At 66.9% G+C, this 12,677-nt stretch overlaps 2 protein-coding genes across 2 annotated transcripts in view; both read right to left on the bottom strand.

Moving 5' to 3' along the window:
• Window positions 1-12,677, bottom strand: part of PFAS (phosphoribosylformylglycinamidine synthase) — a 308,075-nt gene that overhangs the window by 275,214 nt on the left and 20,184 nt on the right. The window lies entirely within an intron of this gene.
• On the bottom strand, window positions 1,677-12,364 carry LOC135999886 (neuroligin-2-like). The gene is given in 11 exon segments (XM_065653457.1): window positions 1,677-3,330; window positions 3,333-3,368; window positions 3,371-3,571; window positions 3,574-4,211; window positions 6,122-6,729; window positions 6,731-6,936; window positions 7,794-7,865; window positions 7,868-7,978; window positions 9,006-9,167; window positions 9,935-9,979; window positions 11,940-12,364. Coding segments are annotated over 11 exon segments (2,232 nt in total). The 5' UTR covers window positions 12,046-12,364; the 3' UTR covers window positions 1,677-3,283.

Raw genomic sequence — 12,677 nt, 5'->3', positions numbered from 1 at the left:
AGCCCCCGCAGCTGCTCCTGGCACAGGGAGGGGGGGGGCGCGCGCGCCGGGGGGCGGGGGGGGGCCCTGCGCGCGCGGGGGGGGCGCGTCCCCTCCCCCCCGGCGCTGCCGGATCAGCGAGCTGGCCAGCGCCGCCATGACGTCACCGCGGTCGCGCGCGGGGGGAGGGGCGGGGGGGGTCGCTCACGGCGCCCCCTCCCCCCAACCCGGCCCCTCCCCCCCCGCGCGGCCGATCGAACAGAAGGGGGCGGGGGGAGGGGTCTCCCGGACGCCTGGGTTCCCTTGGTGGGGGGGAGGGGTCTCCCGGACGCCTGGGTTCCCTTGGTGGGGGGGAGGGGTCTCCCGGACGCCTGGGTTCCCTTGGTGGGGGGGAGGGGTCTCCCGGACGCCTGGGTTCCCTGGATGGGGGAGGGTCTCCCGGACGCCTGGGTTCCCTTGGTGGGTGGGAGGGGTCTCCCGGACGCCTGGGTTCCCTTGGTGGGGGGGAGGGGTCTCCCGGACGCCTGGGTTCCCTGGATGGGGGGAGGGGTCTCCCGGACGCCTGGGTTCCCTGGATGGGGGAGGGGTCTCCCGGACGCCTGGGTTCCCTGGATGGGGGAGGGGTCTCCCGGACGCCTGGGTTCCCTGGATGGGGGAGGGGTCTCCCGGACGCCTGGGTTCCCTTGGTGGGGGGGAGGGGTCTCCCGGACGCCTGGGTTCCCTGGATGGGGAGGGGTCTCCCGACGCCTGGGTTCCCTGGATGGGGGAGGGGTCTCCCGGACGCCTGGGTTCCCGCGGCGCTGGGCGCGGGGGGTGGGGGAGGGGCGGGGTTGGCCCCACGCGCACGCGCGGCAGCGGCGCAGGCGCGCGCACCCCGGGGGGGGGGAGGGGCGGGGGAGGGACCCGCACGAGGCTCCGCCCCCGCCCCTCCCCCACCCCCGGCACGGCCCCGGCGACCCCAGTTCGATCCAGTTTAACCCCGGTTCGGTTCCAGTTTGATCCCAGTCCAGCCCCAGGGATCCCAGTTCGATCCCAGTTTAACCCGGTTCGGTTCCAGTTTGATCCCAGTCCAGCCCCAGGGATCCCAGTTTGATCCCAGTTTAAACCGGTTCGACCCCAGTTTGATCCAGTATAACCCAGTTCGGTCCCAGTTTGCTCCCAGCACAGCCCCTGTGCGTTCCCAGTATGACCCCTGCACGATCCCAGTTTGCTCCCCGTACAACCCCAGTTCCCTCCCAGTACAACCCCAGTTTGCTCCCAGTACAACCCCAGTTCTCTCCCAGTACAACCCCAGTTTGCTCCCAGTACAACCCCAGTTTGCTCCCAGTACAACCCCAGATTATTCCCAGTACAACCCAGTTTGCTCCCCGTACAACCCCAGTTCCCTCCCAGTACACCCCAGTCCCTCCCAGTACAACCCCAGTTCCCTCCCAGTACAACCCCAGATTATTCCCAGTACAACCCAGTTCCCTCCCAGCCCCTCCCGGTCCGCCAGGGGGCGCCGCAGCCAATGGGAGCGCGGGGATCCCCGGGGGGCGGGCCGCCCCGTTCCCATGGAAACCGCCCCTCCCCCCCCGGACCCGCAGGAAACGCAGCGAATTTGGGGGTTTTTTTGATTTTTTTTTTTTTTCTCTTTTTTGTCCGTTTTTTGTGTTTTTTTTTTTTTTCATAAAAACACCCCCCGGGGCCGCCCCCCCCCAGCCCCGCCCTCTCGAGGCCCCGCCCAGCGCGAGGCCCCGCCCCCTCCTCCCCCTCCCCCCCCCCCGGGAATAAAAATAGAAACTCTCGGGGTCGCTGTTGGGGGAGGGGCCGCCATGGCGGGGGGAGGGGCGGAGGGAGGGGCGGGGGGGGGGGAACACACGCGTCACCGCGGCGACCGGTGACATCACCGCAGCGACCGGGGTGATGGGGTCGCCATGGCAACCAAGGATGCTGGGGTCTCCATGGCAACCGGGGATGTCGGGGTCTCCATGGCAACCGGGGGGGTCATGGTCTCCATGGCAACCGGGGATGTCAGGGTCTCCATAGCAACCGGGGGATGTTGGGGTCTCCATGGCAACCCGGGGGATGTCGGGGTCTCCATGGCAACCGGGGGGGGTCGGGGTCTCCATGGCAACCGGGGGGGTCGGGGTCTCCATGGCAACCGGGGATGTCGGGGTCTCCATGGCAACCGGGGATGTCAGGGTCTCCATAGCAACCGGGGGATGTCGGGGTCTCCATGGCAACCGGGGGGGTCGGGGTCTCCATGGCAACCGGGGGGGGGTCGGGGTCGCCGCCATCTCGCGCTCCGGCCGCCATCTTGGCACGGGGGGGGGGGGGGAGGGGCAGCGGGGGGAGGGGCTGGGGGGGCCCCCCGAACCCCCAAACTGCTGCGTTTGGCACAAGTTTTTCTTTGTACAGAAAGCGCGAAAGAAAGAAAAGGGGGGGGAAGGGGGGAGGGGGAGTCAGGGCCCCCCCGGGGACGTGGGGGCTCGGGGGGGTGGCAGCGCCCCTCCCCCCGGGGCCTCTTTTTCTCCATTTTTGGGTTTGAGCCGTTTCCCGCCAGGTCGGGAACATGCAATGGTGATGGGGGGAGGGGCGGCGGGGGGACCCCGGCGTCCGGGGGTGCAGGTGGAGAGAGACCCCCCTGTCCCCCCCGCTCCCCGCTTCTGCGGGGACCCAGGAGTCCGGGGCCCCCCCCCCCCCCCCCGTGTGTTTTCGGGGGACCCAGGCGTCCGGGTTTGGGGGGCGGGGGGGTTCCCATGCGTCTTTGGGGGACCCAGGCGTCCGGGATGGTGCGGGGGAGGGGTCCCCACGCGGCGCCAGCGTGTCCATGGTGGGGGGATGGGGGGGGGTCCCCGCTACCTCTTCAGCGGACCCAGGCGTCCGGGAGGGGACCCAGGCGTCCGGGCGGGACGCAAGCAGGTTGGGGGCGGGGGTGTGTCTCACCCCACACACCCATGGAGGGGACCCAGGTGTCCGGGAAGGACCCAGGCGTCCGAGGATGGACCCAGGCGTCCGGGAAGGACCCAGGTGTCCGGGAAGGACCCAGGCGTCCGAGAAGGGACCCAGGCGTCCCAGGGGGACACAGGTGTCCAAGGGGGACCCAGGCGTCCGAGAAGGGGGACCCGGGCGTCCGAGAGGGGACCCGGGCGTCCCAGGGGGACCCGGGCGTCCAAGGGGGACCCAGGCGTCCGGGGGCCCCCCAGCCCTCCCCAAGCCGTGGGGGAGGGGTTTCTCCTCCGCGGGGCGGGACGGACACGCCCCGGCGCGTGCGTGGGGGAGGGGTCGGGGTGTCAGGGGGGTGGGGGAGGGGCCGCCCGGCCTATACGCGGGTGGTGGAGTGGGGGTGGGGCAGGGTGCTGTTGTGGCCGGGGGGGGGGGCGGGAAGGGCGGCCCGAAGGGGTGCAGGGGGGCAGCCCCCCCCCGGCCACCACGGTGATGGTGTTGGGGGGCAGCAGCGGCACGTCCTCGGGCGCGCGCCGCAGCGCCAGCGTGTAGTCGGGGGGCCCCGCCGGGGGCGCCCCGCGCAGGGCCGCGTCCCCCGGGTCCCCCATCGCCACCCCCACCCTGTCCGGGAGCTTCAGCTGCAGCGACACCAGCTCCTCCTCCCCTCCCCCCCCCCCGTGGCCCAGCAGGTCGTTGGGGGCGCCCCCCCGCCGGGCCGGGTGGGGGGAGGGGGGCTGAGGCGCCGCGGGCCCCGCCCCTCGTGGTGGGGGAGGGGGTGGGCGTGGGGGTGGGGCGGCCGCTTGTCCCGCTTGTAGTAGAGCGCGGCGAAGGCCAAGATGTTGAGGAAGAGGAGGGAGGCGCCCACGGCCACCGTCACGCTCAGCTCGGTCGAGTAGTCCCGCGAGTCCCCGGGGAACGGGGCGAAGCGGCGGCGCCCCCCGCCCTGCCCCTCCCCCGCCGCCCCGTCCTCCTCCTCGTCCCCCTCCCCCCCCCCCGGCTCGTCGGGGCGCGGGGGGCGGGGGGAGGGGCCGGGGGGCCGGCGGGTGGGGCCGCGCCGGGGGGGCGGGGGCAGGCGGGTGGTGGTGGAGCCGGGGGGCAGCTGGTGCAGGTTGTGCAGGTGGGGGACGAGCTCCAGCCAAAACGCCACCTTGTTGGCGCGGTAGTGGTCGCGCACGCGCGGCTTCAGCCCGATGTGCAGGTACCGCTTGTCCTTCCCGTCGAAGCGCGTCCACACGACCTCCTCGAAGCGGTTGGGCTTGGTGTGGATGAACTTGGTGTCCTGGGGGACCGGCTGGTTGGGGTCGCTGGGGAGCGGCGGGACACGGGGGTTTCAGAGGGGCGGCGGTTGGGCCGCGCGGGCGGTGGGTGGTGGGTCAAGCGGGCAGCCAAGCGAGCAACCAGCCAACCGACCGAGCAACCAACAGCTCAACCAAGCGAGCAACCAGCCAACCAACCGAGCAACCAACAGCTCAACCAAGGGAGCAACCAGCCAACCAACCGAGCAACCAACAGCTCAACCAAGCGAGCAACCACCCAACCAACCAACAGCTCAACCAAGGGAGCAACCACCCAACCAACCGAGCAACCAACAGCTCAACCAAGGGAGCAACCAGCCAACCGACCGAGCAACCAACAGCTCAACCAAGGGAGCAACCAGCCAACCAACCGAGCAACCAACAGCTCAACCAAGCGAGCAACCACCCAACCAACCAACAGCTCAACCAAGGGAGCAACCACCCAACCAACCGAGTAACCAACAGCTCAACCAAGCGAGCAACCACCCAACCAACCAACAGCTCAACCAAGCGAGCAACCACCCAACCAACCAAGGAACCAACAGCTCAACCAAGGGAGCAACCACCCAACCAACCGAGCAACCAACAGCTCAACCAAGGGAGCAACCAGCCAACCAACCAAGGAACCAACAGCTCAACCAAGGGAGCAACCAGCCAACCAACCGAGCAACCAACAGCTCAACCAAGCGAGCAACCACCCAACCAACCAACAGCTCAACCAAGGGAGCAACCACCCAACCAACCAAGGAACCAACAGCTCAACCAAGGGAGCAACCACCCAACCGACCGAGGAACCAACAGCTCAACCAAGGGAGCAACCACCCAACCAACCAAGCAACCAACAGCTCAACCAAGGGAGCAACCACCCAACCAACCGAGTAACCAACAGCTCAACCAAGCGAGCAACCACCCAACCAACCAACAGCTCAACCAAGCGAGCAACCACCCAACCAACCAAGGAACCAACAGCTCAACCAAGGGAGCAACCACCCAACCAACCAAGCAACCAGCAGCTCAACCAAGGGAGCAACCACCCAACCAACCAACAGCTCAACCAAGCGAGCAACCACCCAACCAACCAAGCAACCAACAGCTCAACCAAGGGAGCAACCACCCAACCAACCAAGCAACCAACAGCTCAACCAAGCAAGCAACCACCCAACCAACCAACAGCTCAACCAAGCGAGCAACCACCCAACCAACCGAGCAACCAACAGCTCAACCAAGGGGGCAACCACCCAACCAACCGAGCAACCAGCAGCTCAACCAAGCGAGCAACCACCCAACCAACCGAGCAACCAACAGCTCAACCAAGGGAGCAACCACCCAACCAACCGAGCAACCAGCAACCCAATCAACCGAGCAACCACCCAACCAACAGAGCAATGACTCAACCAACCGACCAACAACTCAACTGACCAACCAACCAACAACTCAGCCAACCAACCAACCAACAACTCAGCCAACCAACCAACCAACAACTCAACCAAATGACCAACAACTCGACTGACCAACCGACCAACAGCTCAACCAACCAACCAACCAACAACTCAACCAACCAACCAACAACTCAACTGACCAACCAACCAACAACTCAACTGACCAACCGACTAACAACTCAACCAACCAACCAACCAACAACTCAACCAACCAACAACTCAACTGACCAACCAACCAACAACTCAACTGACCGACCAACCAACCACTCAACCAACCATCCAACCACTCAACCAACCACTCATCCAACCACCCACCCACCCACCAACCAACCACCCAACCACTCAACCAACCACCCACTCAACCAACCACCCACCCAACCAACCAACCACCCAACCACTCAACCAACCACCCACTCACCCAACCACCCACCCAACCACCCACCCACCCAACCCCCCCCCGGCTCATCCACCCGCCCCCGCCCCCCCACGGCGCCCCTGCCCACCCGGGTCTTGGCGAAGTTGGTCCAGTAGGTCATGACGACAGCACTGAGCATCACGTCGTTCTTGGAGAAGTTGCAGGGGAACAGGTCGGTGGCCCCGACCATGGGCACCCCGAACACGTAGGGGATCTCGTCCCCGTGCGCCGCGTCCGCCCACTCGGGCCGCGCGTCCGTCTGGCAGTGGTGGTAGAAGGTGTAGAAGTAGACGGGCGACTGGTACTCGGCGTGAAGTTTGGCCGTGGCCACCGCCGGGGCCACCCACTGGTGGTCGGTGAACAGCGCCAGCAGCGTCTTGCGCCGCATCTCCCCGTTGTCGCGGTCCGCCCAGTCCGTGTACATGAACTTGATGGTCTCGCGCAGGATGTCCTTCCCCTCCGGGTACCCGTACAGGTTGTCCACGAAGTTGGAGATGGTGAAGTCGAAGTAGGAGGCCGAGATGCCGTCCTCGCTCTCCAGCGAGTCCTCCACGAACTTGAGCCCCTCGCCCTGGTTGACGCCGATCAGGATGTCGTAGTTGAGGAACTCGCCCTGTTGCATCAGGATCTCGGGGTCGTCGGGCACCACGTCGCCGTCCACCACCGGCCCGAAGGGCCACGTGGTAGCGCGCGGGCTGCACGTCCTGGTCCACGAGGGCGCGGAACGGCTGGCGCCGCAGACACTCCACGGCCGCGCCGGTGTCGGCGCGTTCGCACCCGACCTTGGCCGCCAGCAGCCGCGTGTACTTGAGCGGCTGGTAGTTGACGGACCAGCTGGAGATGGCCGTGCCGCTCTGAGCGATGGCCTTCTGGAACAGACCTGGGGACACGGGGACACGGGGACGTGGTGGGACATGGGACGTGGTGGGACATGGGGACATGGGGACGTGGTGGGACTTGGGGACGTGGTGGGGACATGGGGATGTGGTGGGACATGGAGATGGCCGTGCCGCTCTGAGCGATGGCCTTCTGGAACAGACCTGGGGACACGGGGACACGGGGACGTGGTGGGACATGGGGACGTGGTGGGACATGGGGACATGGGGACGTGGTGGGACATGGGGACGTGGTGGGACACGGGGACACGGGGACGTGCTGGGACATGGGGACGTGGTGGGACATGGGGACGTGGTGGGGACATGGGGATGTGGTGGGACATGGGGACGTGTTGGGACATAAGGACATGGTGGGACACGGGGACATGGTGGGACATGGGGACGTGGTGGGACATGGGGATGTGGTGGGGACATGGGGATGTGGTGGGACATGGGGACGTGGTGGGACATGGGGACATGGGGACGTGGTGGGACATGGGGACGTGTTGGGGACATAAGGACGTGGTGGGACACGGGGACATGGTGGGACACGGGGACATGTTGGGACATGGGATGTGGTGGGACATGGAGACATGGGGACATGGTGGGACATGGGGACGTGGTGGGACATGGGGATGTGGTGGGACATGGGGACATGGGGACATGGTGGGACATGGGGACGTGGTGGGACATGGTGGGACATGGGGACGTGATGGGACATGGGGACGTGGTGGGGACATAAGGATGGAGCCCACCAGGCCCTATTGGGGTGACACTGGTGACACCGTTGGTACCTTCGGAGCGGTGGGACAGGATGAGCAGGCGGATACGGGGGTGACATTGGGGTGACACCGGTTGGTACCTTCGGAGTGGTGGGACAGGATGAGCAGGCTGACGCAGGCGGCGCCGGCGCCGGAGCCGAAGATGGTGATTCCTGGGGGTCGCCCCCGAAGTTGCCGACGTTCTCGTGCAGCCACCGCAGCGCCTGGATCTGGTCCAGCAGCCCGTAGTTGCCCTTGGCCGCCTGGTCCCCCGTGCTCAGGAACCCTGGGGACGCGGGGACACCGTGGGGACACCGCGGGGACGCCGCGGGGACACGGCCCCACACGCACCCCCTGGCAACGAGGAGCTGCCCACAGTGTCCCCATGTCCAAAAGGTTCCCCTTAATGCCGCCGTGTCCCCATGTCCGTCCCATGGCCTCAGGATGTTCTCCATGGTGTCCCCGTGTCCCCATACCCACCCTACGTCCCCAATGAGGTTCCCCATAATGTCCCCAATGAGGTTCCCCACAGTGTCCCCATGGTCCCAAGAAGGTTCCCCACAGTGTCCCCATGTCCCCAATGAGGTTCCCCACAGTGTCCCCATGTCCCCAAAAGGTTCCCCACAGTGTCCCCATGTCCCCAATGAGGTTCCCACAGTGTCCCCATGTCCCCAATGAGGTTCCCCACAGTGTCCCCATGTCCCCAACAAGGTTCTCCATGGTGTCCCCATGGTGTCTCTACCCCAACTCATGTCCCCAGGGAGGTTCCTCGTGTCCCCATCCCCCCGTGTCCCCCATGTCCCCCATGTCCCCCCGTATCCCCTTGTCCCCCTTTGTCCCTGTGTCTCCCTGTCCCCCCCACGTCCCCATGTCCCCCCATGTCCCCGTGACCCCGTGTCCCCCAGTCCCCCCGTGTCCCCATGTCCCCATGTCCCCCCATGTCCCCATGTCCCCCCCATGTACCCCGTGACCCCATCCCCTTCGTGTCCCCCGTGTCCCCCGTGTCCCCGTGTCCCCCCATGTCCCCCGTCCCCCCATGTCCCCATGTCCCCGCCATGTCCCCGTGACCCCGTGTCCCGTGTCCCCCAGTCCCCCGTGTCCCATGTCCCCCCCATGTCCCCCGTGTCCCCGTGTCCCGTGTCCACCCGTCCCCCCGTGTCCCCATGTCCCCGCCATGTCCCCCATGTCCCCGTCCCCTCCATGTCCCCTGTCCCCGTGTCCCCGTGTCCCCCCGTCCCCCGTGTCCCCCGTCCCCTCCATGTCCCCGTCCCCTCCATGTCCCCCGTGTCCCCGTGTCCCCGTGTCCCCCGTACCGAGGACGCCGAGCCGGTAGTTCATGGTGACCACGATGACGTTGCCGTAGGCGGCCAGGACGCTCCCGTCGAACATGTTCCCCGTGCCCTCCATGTAGGAGCCGCCGTGCAGGAAAAGCATCACGGGCTTCTTGCCGCTGTCCCGGTGTCTGGGGGACGGGGCCACCGGGGACATCGGGGGGACACCGGGGACATCGGGGGGACACCCGGGACAGCCCTGGGGACCCCCTGGGGAACCCCCTGGGGACACCCGGGACCCCCGGGGGACACCCTGGGGACGCCCCTGGGGACCCCCCAGCTCTGGGGGACACCCGGGGACACCCCCAGGTCACCCAGGGACACCCTGGGGACCCCCCCGGGTCACCCCCCCAGTGTCACTTTAGGGGACCCCCCGCCCTTGTCCACACTGTGGGGGGTGACAGCCGGGGTCAGAGGTCACAGCTGGGGGGGGGGGGGGGTGGTTTCCATGGCAACGTGTCCCCCCCGTGATGAGCGGGGGGAGGGGGCGGGGGGACCCCGGCGTCCGGGGCGGGGGGGGGGAGGGGCGGGGGGGAGGGGGCGTGTCCAAAAAAAAAGGAAAAAAACAAAACCAAAAAACCAAAACCACCAAAAAGAAACACCACAAAAAAAAAAAAAAAAAAAAAAAAAAAAAAAAAATCCCCAAACCCCCCCGAAAAGAAGCAAAAAGAACCAAAAACACCAAAAAAAAGAGAGAAAGAAAGAACCAAAATCCGCAGCCACAAAAAGGGGCGAATCCCCCCAAAACGGGGGGGGGAAGAAAGAAAAAGGGGGAGGGGAGGGGAAAACGGGGGAAAAAAACCCAAAAAAACTGGAAAGAACCAAAAAAAAAAAAAAAGCACTTTTTTTTTTTTTCTTTTTTTTTTTTTTTGCCCAAAACCGGCGGAACATGCACCAAAATACCTGGGTCCGGGGGCCGCCGGCCGCGCCGTCCTCGCGCCTTTTGGCGACCAAACCTGGACCAGGGAGAGAAGCGGGAAAAAGCTTTTTGGGGCCAAAAGGGGCGAAATGGGGCGGGGGGAGGGGCGGGGGAACGGCCAAAGTGGGGAAAAACAATGTCTGAAAAAAAAAGAGAAAAACACCCCGATTTTCTGGCCCCCAAAAAAGGGGCGAAGAGGCAAAAAAATTTAAAAAAAAAACAACAAAAAAACCCCCCGACCGCAAAAAAGGGGGAAAAGTGGGGGGGGGCCCAAAAAATGGGGCTGGGGGGTTGGGGATGGACGGACGGACGGACGGACGGACCGGGGGGGATGGACGGACAGACGGACACGGGGGCGGGTGGAGGGCGTGGGGATGGACGGACAGACGGACATTGAGATGGATGGCGAGAAGAGGGACAGACAGACAGACAGACACGGGGGCAGACGGACGGACGTGGGGATGGAGGGACGGACGGACACGGGGGTGGCTGCAGAACATTGGGACGGACAGACAGACACAGAGACAGAGGGAGGGCGGAGGGACGGACAGACGGACTCGTGGATGGGTAGAGGCCGTAGGGACGGACGGACGCCTGGGTGAAGGGCGGACGGACGGATGCCGGGATGGACAGACGGACGTCGGGATGAGCGGGGAGCTGGGGACAGACAGACGGACGTTCAGGCGGATGAAGGATGTCGGGACGGACAGACAGACGGACGCTGGGGTGGCTGGAGGGTGTCGGGACAGATGAACGCGGGGACAGGGGTTGACGGCTCCAGCACAGGGACCCAGGCGTCCGGGAGGGACCCAGGAGTTCGGGAGGGACCCAGGCGTCCGGGAGGGACCCAGGAGTTCGGGAGGGACCCAGGAGTCCGGGGAGGGACCCAGGAGTTCGGGAGGGACCCAGGAGTTCGGGAGGGACCCAGGTGTCCGGGGGGGCGTGGCCGGGCGGGGGGTCTGGGTGCGTCCAGCCCTGGGGGATCCCCCACTCCCCACTTTTACCCAAATCTGCAGCTTTTCACCCCATTTCCCAATCCCCCCCCCTTTTCACCCCATTTTGCCCATTTCTGCCATTTTTCACCCTGTTTTCTGGGGCCCAGAGCAGCCGGGCCCCTCCCCGCTTCCCCCATTTTTTGCCCCGTTTTGCTGGATTTTACCCCATTTCCTCATATCCTCCTTTTCCATTGGATTTTGCCCATTTCCCCCGTTTTTCCGCCCATTTTCCCGTCCTTGGGCGGAGCGGCCGCCCCTCCCCCTCCTGCCCCCAAACCCCCGTTTTTCACCCATTTCCCAAACCCCCCGTTTTTCACCCATTTCCCAAACCCCCCGTTTTTCACCCCGTTTCCCACTCCCTCCCTTTCTCCCCCGGATTTGCCCAAATTTGTCCTTTTTCACCCCATTTCCCAGCACAAACCTTTGGGCGGAGCCGCCCCCAGCGCTGACCCTGACCCGTTTTCTCTCTTTTTCACCCCATTTCCACCCCGCCCCCCCCCTATTCTGGCCCGAATTCGCCCTATTTCCTCCTTTTCCTCCCCGTTTTCTCTCTCACTGGGGCGTGGTCGGCCCCGCCCACCCGGCCCCACCGGCCTCCAATGGGATGAGGAGGTTGAGCCTCGTCCTCCCGCCCCCAGCCCCGCCCACCGGCCACACCCACCGGCCCCGCCCACCGGCCACACCCACCGGCCACACCCACCGGCCCCGCCCTCTCATACTGTCCAATGGACCATAGAGGTTGATGTACAGACAGTCCTCGCTCTGCCCCAGCCCCTCCATCCCCGCCTCTACGTCCCCAGCCCCTCCCAGCCCCACCCAGTGACCCCGCCCACTGGCCCCGCCCACTGGCCCCGCCCACTGGCCCCGCCCGTTCGAACCACCCTCGGCGGGGCCATAGAGGTCGAGGTACAGACCGTCCTCGCTCTGCGCCAGCCCCGTCTCTACGGCCCCGGCCCCGCCCGGCGGCCCCGCCCGGCCCCGCCCGGCCCCGCCCGCTCGTACCGTCCTCGGTGGGCACGTAGAGGTTGAGGTACAGACAGTCCTCGCTCTGCGCCGCCACGTACGCCCCCGCGGCCTCCAGGTTGTCGCTGAGCCAGAGCGGCAGCATGAGCGGCGGGGGCCCCCCGCGCAGGTTCTGGGGACACGCGGGGCCGAAGGCCGTGGCGTCGCGGACCCCCCCCCAGGCGGCCGGGGCCTCGGGGGGCGCCCAGCGCCGGGGGCCCAGCGGGGGGGCGGCGTAGGGCACCCCCAGGAACGCCTGCACCGGCCCCAGCAGCTCGTTGCTCAGGTCGCGCCGCGCCCCCCGCAGCCGCCCGTACTGCGTGGGGACCACCGGGAAGCGCGGGTCCGGGGGGGGGTCCTGGGGGGCGCCCGGGGGGGCCCAGAGCGCCAGGGCCAGCGCCAGGGCCAGCGGGGGGGCGGCATGGCGGGGGGGCGGGGGGGAGGGGAACGGGGGGTGGGGGGGTCACGGGGCGGTGGGGGAGGGGCGAGCCATGGGGGGGCTGGGGGGGGGGGTGGGATATGGGGGATGGGGCGCGGGGGGGTGGGGGCATGGCGGGGTCAGGGGGTCGTGGGGGATGGGGGACGGGGGCACGGGGGGATGGGGGGATGGGGGACATGGGGGATGGGGCGCGGGGGTGGGGGGATGGCGGGGTCACAGGGGTCGTGGGGGATGGGGGACATGGGGGTCACGGGGGTCGTGGGGGATGGGGGACATGGCGGATGGGGGCGCGGGGGGAT

The sequence above is a fragment of the Caloenas nicobarica genome, chromosome 30, assembly GCF_036013445.1.
Source record: "Caloenas nicobarica isolate bCalNic1 chromosome 30, bCalNic1.hap1, whole genome shotgun sequence".
NCBI classification, from domain to species: domain Eukaryota; kingdom Metazoa; phylum Chordata; class Aves; order Columbiformes; family Columbidae; genus Caloenas; species Caloenas nicobarica.
The sequence above is the reverse complement of the archived record's forward strand: the minus strand, read 5'-3'. Positions and strand labels throughout refer to the sequence as shown.